General features: G+C 41.7%; 1 protein-coding gene across 2 annotated transcripts in view; it reads left to right on the top strand.

The window, feature by feature from the left end:
* The window catches only part of ABHD2 (abhydrolase domain containing 2, acylglycerol lipase), a 42885-nt gene that overhangs the window by 5167 nt on the left and 17408 nt on the right, over positions 1-20310 (top strand). For both annotated transcript variants that reach the window (XM_030013749.2, XM_041123483.1), the window contains exons 2-5: positions 5299-5385; positions 6248-6448; positions 17027-17202; positions 18775-18942. In XM_030013749.2, coding sequence (XP_029869609.1) covers positions 6255-6448; positions 17027-17202; positions 18775-18942 — 538 coding nt within the window. In that variant the 5' untranslated portion in view covers positions 5299-5385; positions 6248-6254. The remainder of the gene's footprint in view (positions 1-5298; positions 5386-6247; positions 6449-17026; positions 17203-18774; positions 18943-20310) is intronic.

The raw sequence follows: 20310 nt of genomic DNA, 5'->3' as shown, positions 1-20310 counted from the left end.
GCTCTGATGGTGTAGGACTTCTCAAAGTCAAAAAAGGAAAAAAAGCTCCAGTTAAAGGCACCTGTCTTTCTGGCTGTGCTGATGGTGCCTTGTGCTATGAACTTTGTCCCTGTAACCTCACAGTACCTCTAAATTTAGTATATGAGCCAACTATTGTATCTGATGAAAAGGTCAAATTCCAGTGAAGGCACCAGCCAAGAAATTCTTGTTGGAACACGGTGTAAACAGTACCTGCTGCTTTGTATACTCGCCAAACAGCCAAATCCTGGCCTGGGTGCTGGCTCTCACAAAAGGCAGAGGGATTTGCACCAAGGACTTCTGTGTGCTGTCCAAATAATGTTCTTTTAAGCATCCTTGTGATGGGACATGTCAGCATGCCCTCTTTATTTGGAGATAAAAATCTGTCAGATGTTTGATGACAGAACAGCAGTGGGCTTTGCCAGACTCCTGATGACTGTGGCGAGGACTACACTTTACCTCTCATGGCCACATCTCCTGAAAACCTAAGCTTAAGTGCTTGAAGTGCTCAGCTAATTCTTAATTATACCTTCTATGCTTTGAGGTCTGAGACTTAGTTGGCTGTTCTAAATGGACAGGAGTACTGAGTGATACATCAAGATGACCTCAGCATTTGCTTCTGACATGTTCTCTTCTGAGCTACTGCTGAAGATAATAAGAGGTTCTACATGGGGTAAGATTGGGCTGGTTAGATGCCAGTCTCAAAATAAGCAGTGTAATGCCTTGCTTTGTGTGTCTAAACCAATGAGGCATAGTACTGGTGTGGCCCTAAAATACTTGTATCTATGTAATTTTTTTTGAGACCTTAAAGTAGCAGTTTAGGCTTAACACTTTTCTGTAAAAATGAAAGCATCTTTTATACAAAAGGTGCTGTGTAAAAGGCAGGATACCGGACTGTGCAATAAAGCTTGAGGTTTTTTTCATGGTTCCCCTTGCACAGATTCCTGTACTCATATAGCTTGTGTGACCTCAGACTGTCCTCCAGTGCTTTACAAAACCTTAGTCTGCCAGCCTTTCCCATCAAGACACATTGCTTCAGAGTCTTTCCCAGGTGTATATGTTTCCTATGTATATTTTCATCTGGATGGTCTCTAAACATCTTCCTCTGCCTTTAAACCATTGAAATGTCAGCAGTGTGACACACTTCTGTGCACCCCCTGAAGTGAGATTCAAATAATATGCTGGCATAAGACTTGGCTTTATTTAATAACCTTTGTAGTGCTCTGACTTCCCACCCTTTCCTTAATAAAGTTCCCTTCTCCATAATGTGGTTCTAAGTATCTTACCTGGTAGTGACAGACCTGTCACTTTGGAAGAGGCATTAGCTTTGGCTGGTATTAAAGATGATTAATTTCCTGGAAACATTCTAACTTCAGTGAAACGGCCTTCCTTCTTCCCCCTTCAAAGAGTAGAGGGGGGCAGAAATTACTTCTGATCTGAATCTGCCTAGGCACAACTCTTTAAAGTAGGGTGTTTTGCTTTCTTCTGGTCTGGCAGACTTGCTTTCAGAGTTTTAGTCCCCAAGCAGGCATTACAAATAAATGAAATTAGTCCAAGAAATGTCTGACAAGTTAGTTAATGAAGTCTGTCTGCTTAATCTGTCTAGAAACAGCCTCTTTGGCTCTTCTGAATCTTAGTGGGGAAGAGAGGGTATTACACTACTTGGTAGAAGCTGTAGAAGGATAGGAAAGGGGATTTTTAAAGGCTTTCAGTGTTGGCCAGGCATGCTCCAGTGTTTTGGTGTCCAACTGAGCTCTGAAAGCACTAGTGAGCCAGAATGCTGACTGGTGGGAGGGCATCTAGGAGGCTTTTGTATCAAACTGTCATTCCTGGAAACAGGATTCCTTCAAGATTCTTCAGTGAATGTAATGGAGCATAAAATATCTTGCTAGTGGAGCCCCTTTTAAAGAGGCTGCCTTTACTCTTGTCTGTGGGCAGTTCCATACAGCTGCATCTTTGCTTTAGCCCAAAGCATTTCTAATGCTTCAGTGAAATGAGTCTCTTGCTCATTAAAAGGCCTGAGGGAAGGACCCTATGGGAGTGGCTTCCTTTAATGTCTTTGATTTTTTTAATGTTGGCTTTCCAGTATGCAGAGTCAGGCTCTGCTTCGGTATGGGTGGAGGAGCTGTAATGCTTGGTAGTTACCAAATCCTGTGTGTGCCCCCTTGAGTCACAGGGTGAAGTGACTTCTGTCCCTGGAAGAGCCTCCTCTACCCAGTAAACCTGGAACAGAAATGTATGCAGGTCTCAGATTTGTTGTCAGTTGTGAGTTCACTTACTGTACAAGTAAAATTCTTGATGGCTTTCCCAAAACCCAGTGTTTTTGAAAGGATGTATAAGGAATTTGCTGTAGCTTCACTGGCTTTTGTTGTACTTGTTTCTATTCCTGTCTGGAAAGGGAACACATGGGTTTTTTTTCTCATTATACTTGTACAGGTGAGGTGCACTCTGTTAGCAGTAATGTTGAAGTGTTTCCTATAACACGTTTTTCAGCTTTTTTTATTCTGTGATGAAAGGACAAATGAAAAGACTCCACAAATCCAGCACTTGCTTTCCAGTGATTGATTTTAAAGTTAGTCCTTGGTCACAAGGGGGACTTAAGAATATTGGTTGAAAAGACTGTCAGTCTTTGGGGCTGCCATACCTTTTAGTGATTTTTTTAAAAAAAGAGCTGTACACTTAAGGTGCTTCAAAATAACATCCTTGGCCCCAAGAGCTTCAACTTCTTTGTTCCTCAATGTGGTTCTCAAACCCTGTGATGGATTAAAAGGCAGGCTTGATTGCTTCAGTGATATGCTTACTGCCTCTTCCTAATTTTGTCTAGCCTGCTAAAAGTGAGTCTAGTGTTCTGTATACAGAAAAGACCAAATGTTCGTATGTTTATATTAATGCTGACCCATTTAGAGGAGATCCTAGATTAAAATTTGACAGGCTCAACACTGGTTATCTGTCCTTTTTCATAAACAGACAAGTTTATTGGGTCAATGCAAAAAGGGTTTAACAAAACAGAAGCAAGGTGACCTCATCCCTGCTCATAAATAGGGAGGCATTTGTCCTACGTGATTAGAGGCAGAGCTCTCAAATCCATTTCAGTAAGCTAAACCCTTAAAATTTTAGAGCAGAATGCTCTGGCTCAGCCCCTGCAAATCTGCCCTGGCTGAGATGGGTCTGTTTAGGCCTTCAGAAATACCAGACTCTCAAGGAAGTACCTGAAGTGCCACAGCTGGATCCATAGGGCATGGAGTTTACCAATCTAGTCATCTTGGACTAGATCCATTGCTTAGTTAATCACTGCAGACAGCTGTGCAACTGCAACAGCAGTGCCAACTTCGTGTTAGCTGTACACAGACTGATCTGAGCTTTTAGGTAAAGATCCTGACAAATACATGACCCTCTAGCACATGTTTGAGGTGTGTATGTTCAGTGAATGTGTAGTTAGACTGTCTAAAATGGAAAAATACTAGTTCACAAGTGTCAAAGTATAATCCTGTCTACCAACAGCTGATTTTTCTGAAAGTAACTCCAAGCTAGTATGCTTTTTAAGGTAGCGACAGGCTGAAATGAGGGAAGTATCAGAAAAGATGTGTTTGTAATCTGAAGATTATGTGGGAGAGAAGACTCTCAGGGTGATACAGCTTAGTTGGATTGGTTATATTGAGTCACAAATACAAAATGCTAATGACTAATCATGCCCAATTTTATTTTTAACAAATTCACTAATAATGTGAAAGCTGTAAATAGCAAACTAGCTTAAAATCCAGGTGGCAGGAAGGTCTTGGATAACTTTTGTATCGGTGTCTCCATTAATTTTCTAAATAAAACAGCGACAAGGAAGATGCCAACAGAACTTCTGGGTGTTTCAGCTGGGGGGAAGATTTGCTCAAGCACCTAGTTGTCCCTGAGTCAGTGATTGTTCAGGAACTTGGTCTGCTCTTCTGCTGATTGCACCTTCCCTGGAGAAGCCATTGCTGTAGTTGGCCTGTTGTCTTCTATGCAGTTGATGGTAGTGTTGGTGAAAGTCTACTAAGTATGGAAGTGAGGTAATGTGCTACAGCTGAACATTGTACTCAAACTCTTCATTGAGATACATGATGCCAATGTAATTTGCTGATTAGAACAATAAATGGCTTTGTAGCCTGTTCTTCTCTCCCTTCTACTGTGAAGCTCAGAACTGGAAAATAAAAGCTTCAGAGTTGTCAAATATTAAATGTCTCCACTTTCCTCACCCTCTGTTCTCCTGCAACATAGATGGTTATGGTGGCAGAAACTTGCAGCTTTCCAGCATGCTGTTAATCAATAGCTGATGTCAGACTTAATTTCTTCCAAGGGATTTTAGTGTAGCTGCACTGAGTACAGAAAGTACTTCTGAGGTTTTGTCTTCCTGCTAGGAAGAAGAGTAAGGCTCTGGTATGGTCTGTCTTGTTGGTGTGTTTTCCAAGTTAGAAGCAGTAGCTGTGGTAGAGAGCAGACAGTTCTGGAGCTTCTTCCTGGAAGCTCTAATTCCCCATTGGTTTGTTGTGCCTGTAGGGAATCCAGTTCTAATTGTAAATACCACTTACATTTTTACAGTTACAGGCTGAAAGCTATCTCTCTTTTATTGGCATCATCAAATTCTTGTAACAAGCCTTGGTGCATGTGCACTAGTGTTAATTAGGTGGCTGTATCTGAGCTTCCTGGTGGCTCTCATCATCATGTTGAAGTGTGGTATGTTGTAACTTCTCAAAAAAGCAAGTGTGGGAACAAGCAGAGACTGTTTACAAGCTTCCATGTGTAGGAGTGAGATGCTTTGCTAAGCCTTAGTAAAAGTAGCAGGAAACTTCTTTCAGACTGGCTTCACACTTCAGTAACAGTGTAGATATTGCACAGAATTGAGAAGTTACTTCTAGCCTTTTAAATAGGAAGGGATTTGGGTACTTTTTGTAACTGGGGACAATGTCACTCTCCTGTGAAGATGGTGAATGTGTGTTGTTCTCGAAGTTCATAGCTTGGCTTTCCTCTGAAGTTGCACTGGTTTTCATTATTGTCTTCTGCCTATCTCATGAAGGTGTATTTGCATACTGTAGATGAATTAATATGATGTAGGCAACTGATCTAGTCTGGAATCTGTCCGTAGGCAAGAGGTTTGATGCAGATGGATCAGAGTTGAAGCAGTTATGACTGAATACACAAATCAATTGCAATGTCTGTGATGGGACCTCTGTATAAATTTATGTTCTTCCCTTCCAGCTGAGAGATGTAACCTTATCAGTAATAATCAATTTGCTTTTCCTCCCCTCCCAGGGTGACTCCAGTAGCACGTGGATCCAGACGGTGACAAGTCTACTGAGGACTGGCAATTATTTCCAGTTTGAAGAAAAAGTGACATTGGTAAGACTTGACTTGTCAGTTGCTATCTGACTTGGGTTACCTGTGTGGCTGAGGAAGGACCCAGGAAAAAAACAGCCCCTTCAATATGGATGAAATGTCCCTGTGATAACTGCAGCCAGCTATTTGAACCATATGTTCAAAAGAAACTGGATTGGTTTAAAAACTTGATTTCAAGCTGGAAGGATGTTATGTTGTGGGTTTTTTAATTCTCTCCCCTGCCCCACTTCCTTTGAAGCCCTTGCAAGACTAGATATTAATCTAGTCCTTCAGCTGCAGAACTACAGTGAATGAAAAGAAATGCTGAACTCACTGGTGCCTAAAGTGACCACCTTAAATACATGCAGGTGTTAGTACCAGTATTCTCATGGAGTTGCAAAATTCAGGCTGTGGAGCTAACACAGTAGTTCTTTGAAGGTCTCCTTTTCAAGTCTGGCTTGTACATCTGGGAAGAAAGAAGCATCCAAAGCTGCTGATGTGTCTTTATAGCCTGGCTTTTCACTCAGCTTCTGTTCGAGCTGGATAGTCTTGGCCAAGATCCTTAAAGTATTGACTGTCTGCAAACTGTAGGGTTTGACACCTGAGACACTGTTGCAATTCTAGTACAGCACTGATTAGGAATAAATCTCCTGTCCAACTGATCATCCAGGTTCTATTTCTTGCAGTGGTCAGGGGTTTGAGAAGTACAAAATAAACTTCCTTTCATCATAGAAGTTGTTAGTCTTGAGTTGATAAGCTACGATTTTTGTAGCAGTGTTAACTGACAAATTTAGTTGGTTAGCACAGTCTTATATTTAACATGGCAATTGATATTCATATCCAGCAGTATATTGCAAAAAGCTTTAATATTGGTTCTTATTTCCAGGCTCAAAATGAGTGCAATGTTGGAAACCCCTGAGCTGCCAGCAGTGTTTGATGGGGTGAAGCTAGCCGCAGTTGCTGCTGTTCTGTATGTTATTGTTCGCTGCTTGAATTTAAAAAGCCCAACTGCCCCTCCTGAACTCATTTACCAGGACTCTGCTTTGGCCCGCTTTCTCATCAAATCCTGCCCACTTCTGACCAAAGAGTAAGTAGTATATGTTTTTCCGTGTTCACCTGTGTTACAGGGAGAAGAGCTGCACTTAACCATTCTTCTGCCTAGTGTGTTTCTTAAACCTGAGTGCAAATGAGTGTCAGGGTATTCTCTTGGGAAAATAAACATGTTCCAAGTTAAGCATTTCATTATTGTTAGTGTCCCAGGTACCTGAGTTAGGACCAAGTCTTGTTGTGCAGGGCTCTCCATGGATGTATGGAAAAAGACATCCCTGCCCTTCTGTATGGTACCTATATGCTGATATTATACTATGCCTGCACTATATAGCCCACTGTCTGTGGAAATGGGGGAGGGAAGGATCCAGTCAGCACTTGTTCCTGTTCATGTACTCTCCTTTCTATTAGGGAAGAAATCTGTCGGGGCTTACAGGAAGGAAGTGTTTTTGTGGTGTCTGTACACTTGCAATGAACATAGGGATGGCTATTGGTTTTAAAGTGCCTACTCTTATTTGAAGTGCCTTAAGTTGATGAAGACTAATGAAATCTGTTACTGGGTAGAGCACATCATCATAACTAGTTTAATAAAGTAATGACACACTAGCCAGCTCTAAGCCTGTTGAATTCAGATTGACCTTGTCAGCTGTGTATTTGAGCAGGCTGATCCTTGCCCTTCCATTCTAGGACCTGCAAAATCAGTGCAGCTGCCCTTACCTTTGCTGATAATATGAAGCATTTACTACAGTTTCATGAGGCTTTGGAGGCACAAGGATTTTGATTACAGGATTTCTTCTGCAATCACTTTGAAAACTTGCAAGTCCTATTTAGAAGCCCTAAATACATCAGTTATCTAGTAGGTGCTGAATGCAGCTGCATGAACCTTTTGGATCTCAAAGGTCAAGCTGACTTAATGATAGTCTTTCTAGGGGAGATGAGGGGCTTTCAGCAGTGCTGTTAGGTGCCTTGATTACATAAAGTGTAAGGTCTTAAGCCATAGGATCTGTAAACTCTTACGGGAAACAAAGCATTATCTGTTTTAAATTGGAGCCTAAAGAAGGTTCCCTGATGCACTCTGAGTTTGGAGTAATGTAAGTGTATGTTGAAGCTGAGCATTGAAATTGGATTCTTGATTATGGCTAGTGCCTTAACTGCAAAGCAGTTGCTTCCGTAAAAAATACCAAGTAACTAGAACCTCCTTAGTGTATCTTAGACACTTGTCATCTCAGTCTTGGCACTTCAGGTTTACATGTCCCTAGTCACTGAAAGAGCAAGCATGAAGCTGTGCTGATGATCAGTCTTGAAGGCATATTAGTATCAGGCTAATATTTGGAAACACATTGTAAGCTAATTCAGAGTCTGTCTTACTCCTGTTTCAGCTCTGTTCTCATGGCACAAGCTCCTAGCACTACTGCATTAGAGGTATATTTTTGACTTTCAGAGAACAAAGCATTCCCAAAGGAGTAAAAATGCAGAACATGTCTAAAAATCGCAATACATCTGTTGTATCTTAATTGCAGGAGTGAAGAGCTTCTTGCAGAACCCTAGTATTGCATTAATAGTGTACAATCTTGGGTGATTTACTTTCTCTGGATCAGCTCAGAGCTCAGGCTTGCCAACTTCTCTGAAAACTAGCAGAGGTTTCTAACACATGGTTCTTGGGCAGACCACTGTCTGAGAGGCTTGCATGACCCCAGGAAACAAACACAGCTGAAACGAACTACAACAAAAAGTGTCAAGAGGTAGTTGTTCAGGCTTGTTACCTGTACACCTCTGTTAGGGGAGACAGGAATATAATTGCTGTTGGGGATTGAAAGGGCTTACAGGAAAGATGATGTATATGTGATTTTTTTGCTATTCTATTGATGTTATCACAGACTTTTTTCAATACAGAAATTAAAAAAAAAAAATCAAAGAAATACGGTCTTTAGGTATGAAAGTCGCCTGGAGACTAAAGGGGAACAAATATATTTAAATTCCTGCAATTATGCATGAAATAGTTGGTAGGACTAATTAGCAAAAAGCTATGTGAAAACAGCTTGTGCCATACTGCTCTGAAAAATCTTGCAAGGCTTTGATTGCTTGCTAATTATTCAGAGTGTTAGGGAAGCTGATTAAGCAGCTCTTCCAAATTCTACCATGAAAGCAAAATAAGTAGCCCAGCAATCCCTCCTCTTATATCACTACTGGGTTTGTTGTAAGATCGGTTGTAAGACCAGTTCTTCTGTACAGCTGTGAACTGGCTTTCAGACCTGGTTTGTTCAGCTCCCTTACACTTAAGGGAGGAATGGGTGAGGATATTGCTGGAAAAAAAACAGGATGGCAGGGAGAAAGCAGAAATATGCAAAGTTATTCTATCTGTGCAGCTGTTCAAAAATACTTGGAAAAAAAACCACTTTGGGGTTTTTTTCCCCCCTTCATGGCACCATCCTCACCTATGGACTTACTCAATACATTGTAACTATAGTGTCATTCAGTAAGCCAAATGATGGTGGATGAATAATTTAAGAGCTTTGGATAGTAAAGCTGCCTGAGATGGCTGCATGCCAGGTACCTTGTACTTGCAGATGTTAGTACTGCTTTTTACAGTTCTCTAAACTGCTAGAAGCTTTCTACATATTGATCAAACACTGGTAAGCAAAAGACTGTCTTCCTAGAGCTCGTGTTTTCTTACCTCTTTATTTCCCTTCCTCTACCCCCATCCAGCTCTGTACTTTGGCTTACCAAGTGGAGTAGAATGATCAGACCCTTTTTCATTCAAAGAACTGCTTCTTGCATGGAAACTTGCAAATCAGCACAGCTACTGGTGCCCTTGAGCACTTGGGCCGAATCCTTGGCTGCAGCTGTCTCCTTTTCCTGTCTTTCAAATTGGTACAGAAAGTCTGCCATCTGTTCTCTTATTCCTGTAGAAATGCAGTATTGGCTCTTTGATTCATGAGGACAAATTTGGCCAGTGCTTGCTGTACTGGGCTAGACATTTTTTTGGCTGTTCCCAATTTCTTCTATCAAGTCCATGTGTGTATATTCCTGTAGAGGTGTGGCACAAGTGTCATCCTTATCGAAAATAATTATCCTTGCTGTCTGCACACTTTTATCATTAATAAAGGCAACCTGCTCAAAGATTGAGGCAAATGACTGTCAAGCCTGTTAGTAAACACTGTCAAAGATCCAGCCTAGATCCTTCTTATCCTTTGTTTGCACAATAACCTATACTGGATAAGCAGGCTGCCTGGTACCATAAGACTCTTTTGCACTGTCATTGCTTTTCTCCTAGATGCAAGGAGACAAGTAGTCAGAAAAGCTGTCTTCAAGCTTTTCAATGTTCTTTTTTTCTATCTAATAGCAAACAGTGTTTGATTCCTGTCATCCCCTTAGTGTTTTACCCTGGGAGGAACACTTCCAGGAGAATAATAAACTAGAAGAACAGTGTTACTCCTGAAGCTTTGGCAGGTGAACATGTTGAGAGGCGGAGAAGAATGGCAGCTCCCTATTGATAAGTTGAAGCATGGACCCTGGGGAGAGAAGCAGCCTCAGGGGGTCTGAGTCCTTACTAGATGCTCTGCTGTGGCATTGGCAGCAGCCTTGTGTTCTCTAGCTCATCAGCAAGGAAGATGTGCTGTAATACTTCTGCCCTGTTTTGACTAGAATACTTCTTGTAGTTAATGAAGGTTGAGGAGTGGTGGGATGGGCACTTTACTAACTAAAAGCTGCCTAAATTGGGAAGGAGGTGGTTTAACCAAGGAGGCCAGTCTGTACTTTTAAATAGTTCTGACTTCATACAGTTTCTGTAGGCAGCAAACACTTCTACTCCGCTTATGTTAGTTTCTTTTTCAGAGGCTCAGGGGACATGGAAGCTCTGTAAGCTGCTTTTAAATTTTTGCTGTTACATATTTGCTGTGTCTTCGTCATATTGAACAGTCTAGCTGAGCTGATGCAGAAAAAGCTGCTTTCTACATGTTGCTGGGGGGGGGGGGGGTCGAAGCCTGCAGACTTTTAGATGAGCTTTCTTGATTGGAATTCAAATTGTATTCCCTAGCATCAAATAAGGGACAAGGTTCAAACAACGTTTGATCTGTAAAGCATCCTTTAAATATCTCCAAACTGCTTTGTAAAGGGGGGAAAAAATAACCTGTCACCTGTTGTAATGCAGGCAGCAGTTCTCAGGGTGTCCCCTGACATGGACAAATTTTAGGCTCTGCTTTCTTGCCATCAGTATCCAATGTACTACAGCACATCTAAGGTGATGTAAGAGTTAATGTTTAAAGTGTTAATCTCCTCAGATGAAATGAAGTAATGCTCCAAAAATAAGCCTGTTGCTGAACTTCCACTTCAGATCTTTGAGGACCTGAATGCCGATGCTTGCTAATAAAAATAGCACGCTTTTTATGTGCTTTGTGTGAGCTGCTTATACAGCTGCTGCTTTCCTAAATTCCTGCATACTGGATGATGTATGTGCTCTAAAACTATAATCTGCTGCCTGAGAGCCACTAAAACTTAATCTACAATCACATATTGGAATTGGTTTTAATATTAAAATGCTAGGAGGATGTTTGTTGAACACCTAGGAATTCTCTTGTTCTCAGGCACTGTTGTGGACAGCCACCTATCAAGATGTGGGGCTGTGCTGCACAGCTAAAATGCAGCATTTGGAGCTAGAACATTAGTATTTGTGAGCAGATTTATGTAACTGGCTGTGAATTCACTTAGCCAGTTAAGACTGATGAATGCTGTACTTGTGCCATATAAGTCAGCTTCCATAATAAGTAACTGGCATCTGCAGATCTGTTCTCCTGTCTGCCTTCTATTACAGAATCCTGTTACTGGAAGTTATAGGACTGGCTACTGGAAGCCATAACTAACTGCCTCAAATATTTGTCTTTACTCAGAGTGCCTGGTACCTATTGCAACTGACCAAATCAAAACAGGAAAATGAGTCAGTTAAAAGCCTTTGGGTCTGGAGCAAACTGGGAAGCCATTTTTGTTTCACAGAAGCTGACATTTTTGTTTCCAGTACAATGCAACTTTGCCTTTGGATCTGCTATGTTATCAGTTGTCATGGTTTAACCCCAGCCAGCAACTAAGCGCCACGCAGCTGCTCACTCACCTCTCCCCCCCCCCCCCCCCCCCCCCAGTGGGATGGGGGAGAAAATTGGGAAAAGAAGCAAAACCTGTGGGTTGAGATAAGAATGGTTTAATAGAACAGAAAAGAAGAAACTAATAATGATAATAACACTAATAAAATGACAATAGCATTAATAAAAGGATTGGAATGTACAAATGATGCACAGTGCAATTGCTCACCACCCGCCGATCAACACCCAGCTAGTCCCTGAGTGGCCATCCCCCACCCCCACTCCCCCCAGTTCCTATACTAGATGTGACGTCCCATGGTATGGAATACCCCGTTGGCCAGTTTGGGTCAGCTGCCCTGGCTGTGTCCTGTGCCAGCTTCTCGTGCACCTCCAGCTTTCTTGCTGGCTGGGCATGAGAAGCTGAAAAATCCTTGACTTTAGTCTAAACACTACTTAGCAACAACTGAAAACATCAGTGTTATCAACATTCTTCACATACTGAACCCAAAACATAGCACTATACCAGCTACTAGGAAGACAGTTAACTCTATCCCAGCTGAAACCAGGACATCAGTACTTGCTTATCTGTGCTATTGCGGTACATCATCCTTGTCCTTGTGTGGGCATGCATATACCTCTTTTGCAAGAAGTCTTCCTGACTGCTGTTCACTACCCAGCTGGCTGCTCAGCTTGTGTCATCTGTAAACTGCAGTTGCAGAACAGTGGAAATGCTGCTTATAGACATGGTGTCTGTGCCTGGGCTGTCGCACACCTGTGAGCAGCTTCACTGGAACAGGGCACACTGAGGAATAGATAGTGAATCATCTCCATACAGTGAAATTTGCTGTGCTGGGATAGCCTCTACAGTACACTGCTTTTCAAAACTGCTTTGGTTTATAGCAGGTGTTATAGAGAAGCTGAAGTCTGTCATGTCATTTAATGCTTTCCCTGTTTCTACTTAATATCAATGCTGGAGGGAAACCACCTGCTTTTATGAGCGAGGGGCCCTTGTTTGGAAGACATGGTTAAATTTAGCAGTAGTGATAATTTTAGCATAAAATCTAAAGGGCAATGCTTGAATGTTCTTTAAACTGAGTACTACTTAGTTGTTCAGTCTGCATGATATCTAGCTTGTGTTTCCATGTGTCACACCCTGCTGAGCTTGTTTTATTAAGGTAAGCCATAAGAAAAATACCCTGAGTGCATGTTCTTCTGTCTACAGGATGATTGTTTCAGAGGAGCATCTCTTTTCAGCTGTTTGCCATGAGGAATGTTGGCTTCACTTCAAAACAATCTGTGCTAGCTATTGCTATCATCAGTGGATAGTTAGGTTTTTTCAGCTGGGTTAAGTATGAAAATGTTTCTGGAACTGTTTTTCACATAATAAGCTAAATTTTATTTAAGCTTATCTGATATGTGCTTTCAGAGGGTGAAGACTCTTGCACAATTCCTGGCAAGCTTTTTTCCCTCACCAGTGTGTTGGTATGCACCTTTATGACTGAAGAGTTCTTTCTATGCTCTCCTCTTTGAATGGTTTTAGCAAAACCAAGCTGAAAGTCCACACAAACCCTGGATAAAAAGATGTCTTGTCCTTCAGTCCTATACAGTTTTGCACTATTATGCTTGGTACTTGGTCTTGAAAGTTCTTGTAGACTGTTTCACTGAAAGGTGTAGATAGAAGTCACTTACAGGAATACTTTCAAAACCAGATTTGTCCATTGCCAAAATGGAGGGTCAATAGAAATAGTCCAACAGATGGATCATGTGCTTGATCCTGCTATAGATTATAAGGATGCTTTGCACAGTCAAACTTGGCCCTTGGCTCAGGACAGCTTTTACTGGAATGCGATGATATAGAGGCATCGCTTTGTTATTGTCAAGGCTTTATAGGGTTTTGTAGTAGGCTAGATTGGCAGCTTGTCTTGGTAAATGAAAGTCTTAATACTTTTAATAGCTGCTTGCTTTTGCATCAGTCTGGTAAGGTAAATTTTAATCTGTCTTAGTTTTTCACTGATTATGCAAGATCTATACAATCTGGGCAACTTCTTTCCCCCTCCCTGTTGAAGTTTTGTGATGTTCAGTCTCCTGGAGCCTGGATACCTAAGGGATTTTAGGATATCTATCTCACCACAAGCCTATTGCTTAAAGGCTGATGGGCAGCAGTAAAAGATATGTGAGATGATAAGCTGCTGCTCTAAGACTTGCCTGTATTTCAGAGCTTTAACTGCTTTATTTTTAAGTGCAAACTGCAGAAATATACTTAATGTGCCTAAGTATGACTAAGCAGGAGTAACAAATCTCTGCATTAGGGTACTGTCCTGAGCACATTACTCATGCTGGAACTTGACCTTTGGATATTTATCTAGAAGAGTGTAGTTACATGCAGAGTGACTAACACTAGCACATCTTTGCTGCAGGCAGTATGATGCTTAAAAAACTGATCGGAGTTAACAAAAGATAAGCTGAGCATTTTACTTGCTTGGTCCATAGGATGCTCAGAAACACTAGCTTGTGCATTCTGAAGGGAGCAAGCGGTGAATGCACCCTTGTCCGTAGGGCTTCACACAGTTTTGGCGTTGAGGGAAATGTGGAACCCATAGGTATCATTTGTCCATCATTATGGATGGAGTCACAGGGATTCCTGTCTTGGTTTTAGTCTTTCCTTTAATGAAGAACATATCAATGAAACTCCATGTGCTGTTTGCCTATGTAAAAGCAGTGTAAAGATTTGACTTACTGAAGATCAGTACTTCAGGTAAGTGCCAGTCAGGTTATTCAAAGGCAGGTTTGGGGTGTTTTTTCCCTGAAGAAACCAGTTGTGACCTGAGGAGGCAGGCTATGGGAAGCAGTGCGCTCTAAGCCATTTGTCTTATTTAAACTCTGGCAGTAGTGATGATGCTTTGAAGACTCTTCTAATTTTCTCTCTAACAACATCCTGTGGTATGTGCTGCTGCATCTGTTCCACTGGATGACTGTAACTTATAGCTGGAAACTGAACTGTAGGTAAACATGAGGAAAGGATTGGTGCTTGCAGAGATCCTTGATTTTTTTTTTTTTTTTTTTATCAGGGTGGTAGCAGTAATCAGTCACAGCTGTATAACTTAGCTGCTGTAGCTGGAGAAATTGCTTTCCTGTTAGCCCTATGGGGTAAAACTTTGGTTTTTACCTGGGATAATCTTTGATTTGAAAAGTGCTATATAGAAGCAAAATCACCAAAGCTTTGGAATGCATGCACTTAACCTAAGATTGGAAACCATGCAACAATGTTGATGTCTAAATCTCCTCTAAAAGAGCTGCAAATTCTTATTATAGGTTGTATTTGACAGCTCAAAAGCTGCTAGCAAAACCCATTTGCAGAGGACTTCTGTGAAAGAAGGCAAAAAGCCAGTCAAGCACTGTCTAGGGTGGGGTACGATTACTGACCTGAACTGCTCATAAAGTAAATGACTGGGGTGAAGCTAGCTGCTTTTTCTTATGCTGGAAGAGCAGTGTCTCTTCCATCTGGCATAATAGTTGCTGTTCAAAAGCCTCTGCAGTGAGCTGTATGTGACTTGAGGAGAACCATCTATAGTTCTTGTGCAGCCTTGTTTACATTGAGTGCACTATCCTAATGGATGTCTACTTTGAATTGTGAGAATGTATCTACTGACTACTTCCCACCTCTACTAGCAATTGCAGAAGATGAGCTTGTACAGTCCCCATCATTGCTGGGAATGTCTGCATGCCTGGCATGCTGCATGTTGCACCTGGCAAGACCCACCTGTAGTCCCGTAGCGCATATGTCCCAGTGCAGAGATGCTGGGCTGATTAAAAGATAACTAGTGCTACGAACCTCACATAGATTCTTTGAAAAGCTTTATAGTTGAGTGATCAAATCCAAGATGCACTGAGTGCTAATTTACAAGGTTACAAGCATCAGTTGGCAGCTTTTGCAGCCTTTATTGAAGTGGTATCTACTTCTATGGGAATCTATTTTGGGTCTCTTTGGGAAGTGCACTTGCAAAAACTGAGTAAAACTGTACAATGAACTGCTGTGTTGCTTTGACTGGAAAAAGTCTACCTCGTAGATGAGAGAAGAGAACAGGGAGAAAGAGCATACTGCTGTTCTTGTCTTGCTAAACAAGGCTAGGTAGTTCTTATTTTTATAGGAAGTCTCTTTTTGAGAAGTGTGTAAGGGGAACAGCTTGTTGTGGATATGACATATAAGAGCTGGCATGGGGAAGAAGGTCCAGCTGTGTGAGTAGGTAGCGTCAGAGCACAAAGGCAAGGTTTCTGTCACATTCTAGTGGGTTATGGGCTTAAGCAGGAAATCCGAGTCCTGAGCTGCCTAGTTTTCTGTGAACAGGGAAGAACGTGGTCTCTGCTTCATGTGGTCTCAAGAAGTTGAAGGGAGTAATTGCAGGAAGCCCTAAAAAATACAACAGGGAGGGAGTTGCTAATCTCTCGGGACTCAAGGTGGTGTCAGCAGCTCTTAAGCTTCTTCTGTTATCCTGCTCTGTGTAGCAGAGACCACAGCTCCTTAATTGGAAGCATGTCCCCTGGGACTGCTATTCTCCTAAACAATAAATCATTCATGCTTTCCTGTTGAGAGCTGATGTAACTCTTTCAAGGCATCAGCTCAGTCTCTCCTTTGTGGAGTGGCCAGGTGACTGCCCTACTACCACCATGTGGGCAATGGTATGTTTCCCGTTAAACCACTTGCAGCTCTGCCTGTACTAAAAAAACCTGATAACTAAGCCTTCAGTGCCTTCCAGTTAATAGCCATGTTTCCCCCATGTCTTTTTTGAGGGCCAGTAAGCCAGGAAAAGAAAGACAATCTGCTTTGTCACTTACGTTTGTTTATCAAGGGCATATTAAAGCTAACTGGTAGGTGCCTCCATCTTATGTTGAAAGGGATTTACTATTCAGTGGAGTTTGGCCAATTCTGACAGGTCCTTTTAAAACTGTCCCAGCTTTACGTAACTCTGCTTGAGAGGCAAAATAGCCATGTACCATATTCTTCACTTAACTGAGAAAAGCAGTTCTGTGTAAAATTGTCAAAACCAGCAGCAAGTCTTGGGGCTTTTTGGTCTTCTAGAACTTGCTATGAATCCTGTCATTTCTGCCACTGGCTTGTACAGTCAAGTGCTTACACAAGTTCATGTGGCTCAACCAGCTTCAGTGTTTTTAATTAAAACATATTTACAACACTTTACAGGTTCTGGAGGTTAGTTTGGCTCACTAGCAACATGCTGTCCCAATTTCACTGAGGCACAAGGCCTCTATTTGGTGAGAAGCATTTGTGCATGTAACGCCTCAATATAGAGGAATGTCTGGTTTTTGGCTTCTGCTATCAGTGCTGATTTGTCAGAGTTGAGAGCATATCAGTCTCTCCTTTTGTGTAAGGCTGCAAAGATCAGTGTTGCCAGTTCACCCATAGCAAAAACAATTTCATGTTAGTTTCTATATTTGGTAGCGAGGGGGAGATTTGTTATGGGAGTGCTTATCTGTTCTCAAAGGCTTGTTAACGCAGCAGGGATAAGCAATTAAATTACTGCCTCTTTCAGGTATGTTCCACCCCTGATCTGGGGAAAGAGTGGACATATCCAGACCGCCCTTTACGGAAAAATGGGAAGAGTGAGATCACCACATCCGTACGGACTTCGCAAGTACCTCACAATGCCAGATGGAGCAACAGCCACCTTTGATCTCTTTGAGCCACAGTCTGAGCACTGCATTGGAGGTCAGTCAAACAGCTGTTGGCTGCATCTAGCTGCTAACCTTGATTCTGTGCTCTGGGAGATGGATGAGGATATTGCTACTTCCTTTATCAGAAAGGATAGATGTTAATTCTGGTGATGGAAGGGGGCTGCTAAGCAATACTAACCAATGTGTGGAGGCTGTGAGGCCATCTTGCTGTATACCTGTATCTTGGACAGCAGGAGAGACCCTACTGGACTAATTAACTGTTTGTGGCAAGGGGTGTGGAGTTAAGGAACAGAAGAAAAGTTCCATAACCTGTTTCTCAAGTGAGAGGCTGGCAAAGAGAATCTAGTGGTAAGCCTTGTTTGGAGTGCCCTTTGCCTGTTAAGGTGGTGGGATCATAGAACAGAGGCTAGCTGTGTGAGTTTCTTCATAGCCTGGTGTGTATGGAGAAGAAAGTAGACTTCATGTCCCCTGTAGAAACAAATTCTTGGTAGTCTTTACTAACAGGTGTTTCAAGATCTGCATGGGAACAAACCCTGTGTGCACAGGGTTTGAAGGAGTCCAGCCATGAAGAGAACTCCATGAAAAAGTAGAAAATCATGGTGATTTCTTACAACATTATGTATATTCAGAGTAAATGTCAGCTTTCAAACTCACTGTTACTAGTAGTAACAGCAACACTTAAAACTGAGTTACTGTGGCTTGACTTCGGAAGTACAATTTACCCCTGTAGTAGCTGATTTCATTATAAGCCTATGACTCCCATTTGGCCTTCAGAAAAAGCAGAGTTCTTTTCTTAACTGTCAGTGTTGAGATCCTCATGGTATAAAGCTGCACTAGAACAGTTACTGTTATCTTTATCACTGAAGAGAATCTGAGCAGTGCTTTCCTAATGAGGCAAAAATTCAGTGGCTAGAGCTGCTAATGTTGGAGCTTTGCACATCAGAGTCTGATAGCTAATTTGAAGTGCATATGCTAATCTAATCCTGAATGTAATTTACTGTGCTTACTTGAATTACAACAATTACTTTCTTAGTTGATGAAATGATGCCTTGTTAAACTAGTGAACAGTGTCAGCAGATCAAATACCATTAGATTAGCCACAAAGCAGATGATCACTAATGTCAGCCTATCAGAATGTCTGTACATAGCAAAGCTTCATTTCGAAGATCTGTGTTACACCCAACTCTGGAAGGGAAACGAAGGAAAAGTAGCGTAGCCAGTCTACTCGGTGCATGAACGAGCAGTGGACTCCAGAGCTTCCACACACTTAGCAGTCACAACAGGCTGTCAGAAGGCAGAACTTGTAATCTCAAAAACATCTTTTAAAGGGAAGAATTTACTCTTGGTCTCTAGGCAGTGCCTGTAGAGCTGTTTGGGCAGCTTTCCCTGAAGTCAGAAAACTGTTCATCTCAACATGAATTACTTTTTCACATCTGTAGCACTAGAGTCACTAGTCTCCTGTCCCATACTGGATTTTTGGCAGACTAGTAGGATTTTTAGCTTGTTTCTGGTAATGGTTTCCCATGGATCTGAAATGGAAATCTTTTGAGTCTCTTAATTTGCATGAAGTGACATTTACTTAACTTCCCTCTCTTTCTGTGCACAGAGGATGTCACAATGGTAATCTGCCCTGGGATTGCTAACCACAGTGAAAAGCAGTATATCCGCACTTTTGTTGACTATGCGCAAAAAAATGGGTACAGATGTGCTGTCCTGAATCACTTGGGAGCCTTACCAAATATTGAGCTCACTTCTCCACGAATGTTCACATACGGTAGGTACTTTATGGCAGCTGGGGACTTATTTTCAAGCTTGTGGAACTTCTAGGGCTTGATCAGCCTCCTTCGGTGTAACGCAACTGCTGTATTTGAATGAGGATAATAATTTTGTACTGTTTCTTAGGAACTAAACTGAACTTACATGTGAGGAAGAGGGGAGGCTAATACTGGGGTTCACTTTTCCTTGTTTCTTCTCCCAGCCTTTAGACATGTATCCTAATCAAGGAGGCAGGTTTTTTGGAAAGAAAACTTTTGGAAAAAAAACCTCTTGTGGCTACTAAGAGCCTGCTCAAATGATTTTAGAGATGCTGTTAGAAATGTTAGTTTAGTGGAATGTGAAACAACCTGGCTCTGAAGGATAAACACTACTTCTGAGGCTCTGTTAAATGTAATAGGAGAGGAGTTTGTGCTAGCCTATCCAGAAAGTACATTTCTATCCTAGGAGGGACACATGAGGATTGGTCCCTGGATGTAACACATGTCAAGAAAAGCAACAATTCTACAGTATGACAGTAAAAGCTACAGAAGTGGTAGTGCTTAACTGCCATGATTTTGGGCTTTCACCTTGAATATAAGGAAATCTTTCTTAACCTAGAAATTAAAAGGAATAAAGGATTTGGAACTGTGTAAAGGGTGACTCCAACAATTCTTAATTGCCCTGCTAGTGAGTAACATGGTCTTTGTAGAATGTGGCCTTCTTGCCTGTGACCTGATCTGCTCGTTCCTGAGCTGTTGAGCCCCCATGTCCCTCTTCACTGCAAACATCTATAGGTACGTTATGTCAGGAGTCAGTTGTGGGTTTAGCAGGCCAGTGTTAGTTTTCTTTTTCTTTTTTAAAGATAACTAAGATACTTGTTGCTAAGAGTTTGGATTAACAGTTTGAATGTTTATCTTGAACAGTTGAATTGCTGAAATAGAAATACTGTGCTTTGAGATTCTAAGTCTGGCAGGCAAATAGGCTATAATACTTGGTTGCTTGTTTTATAGTTATTAAATCTACTCCTTGGTGGAAAACATTTCAGGAATACCAAGTACCTCAATTTGTACTGGGGCCCTGGGCTGTTAATGGCTTCAAGCCTACCATGTCTTGAGAACTAAGCTTGGCCTCCTTAAAGCATTTGCTTTTTTGATAAAAATTGAGAGCTTTCTTCCATGGAACTTTACTTTAGACCTTAGGGGTTATTCTGTAGTGCATCTCCTGAGACATACCTTTCCGAGTCTTCTATAGCCTTGGAAAGGGCAAGGAATGCCTAGTACTTCTGTTGAGTAAGACAGTAAATCACTTGGCGGTCGCTCGTTAAGCAGAGGGCGAGCAAGACCATGAGCAGACTTTACTCTGCCTCCAACCCAAATATCCCAGTGTC

Source organism: Aquila chrysaetos, chromosome 5 (genome assembly GCF_900496995.4).
Source record: "Aquila chrysaetos chrysaetos chromosome 5, bAquChr1.4, whole genome shotgun sequence".
Lineage (NCBI taxonomy): Eukaryota > Metazoa > Chordata > Aves > Accipitriformes > Accipitridae > Aquila > Aquila chrysaetos.
This window is presented reverse-complemented; position numbering and strand designations above follow the sequence as displayed.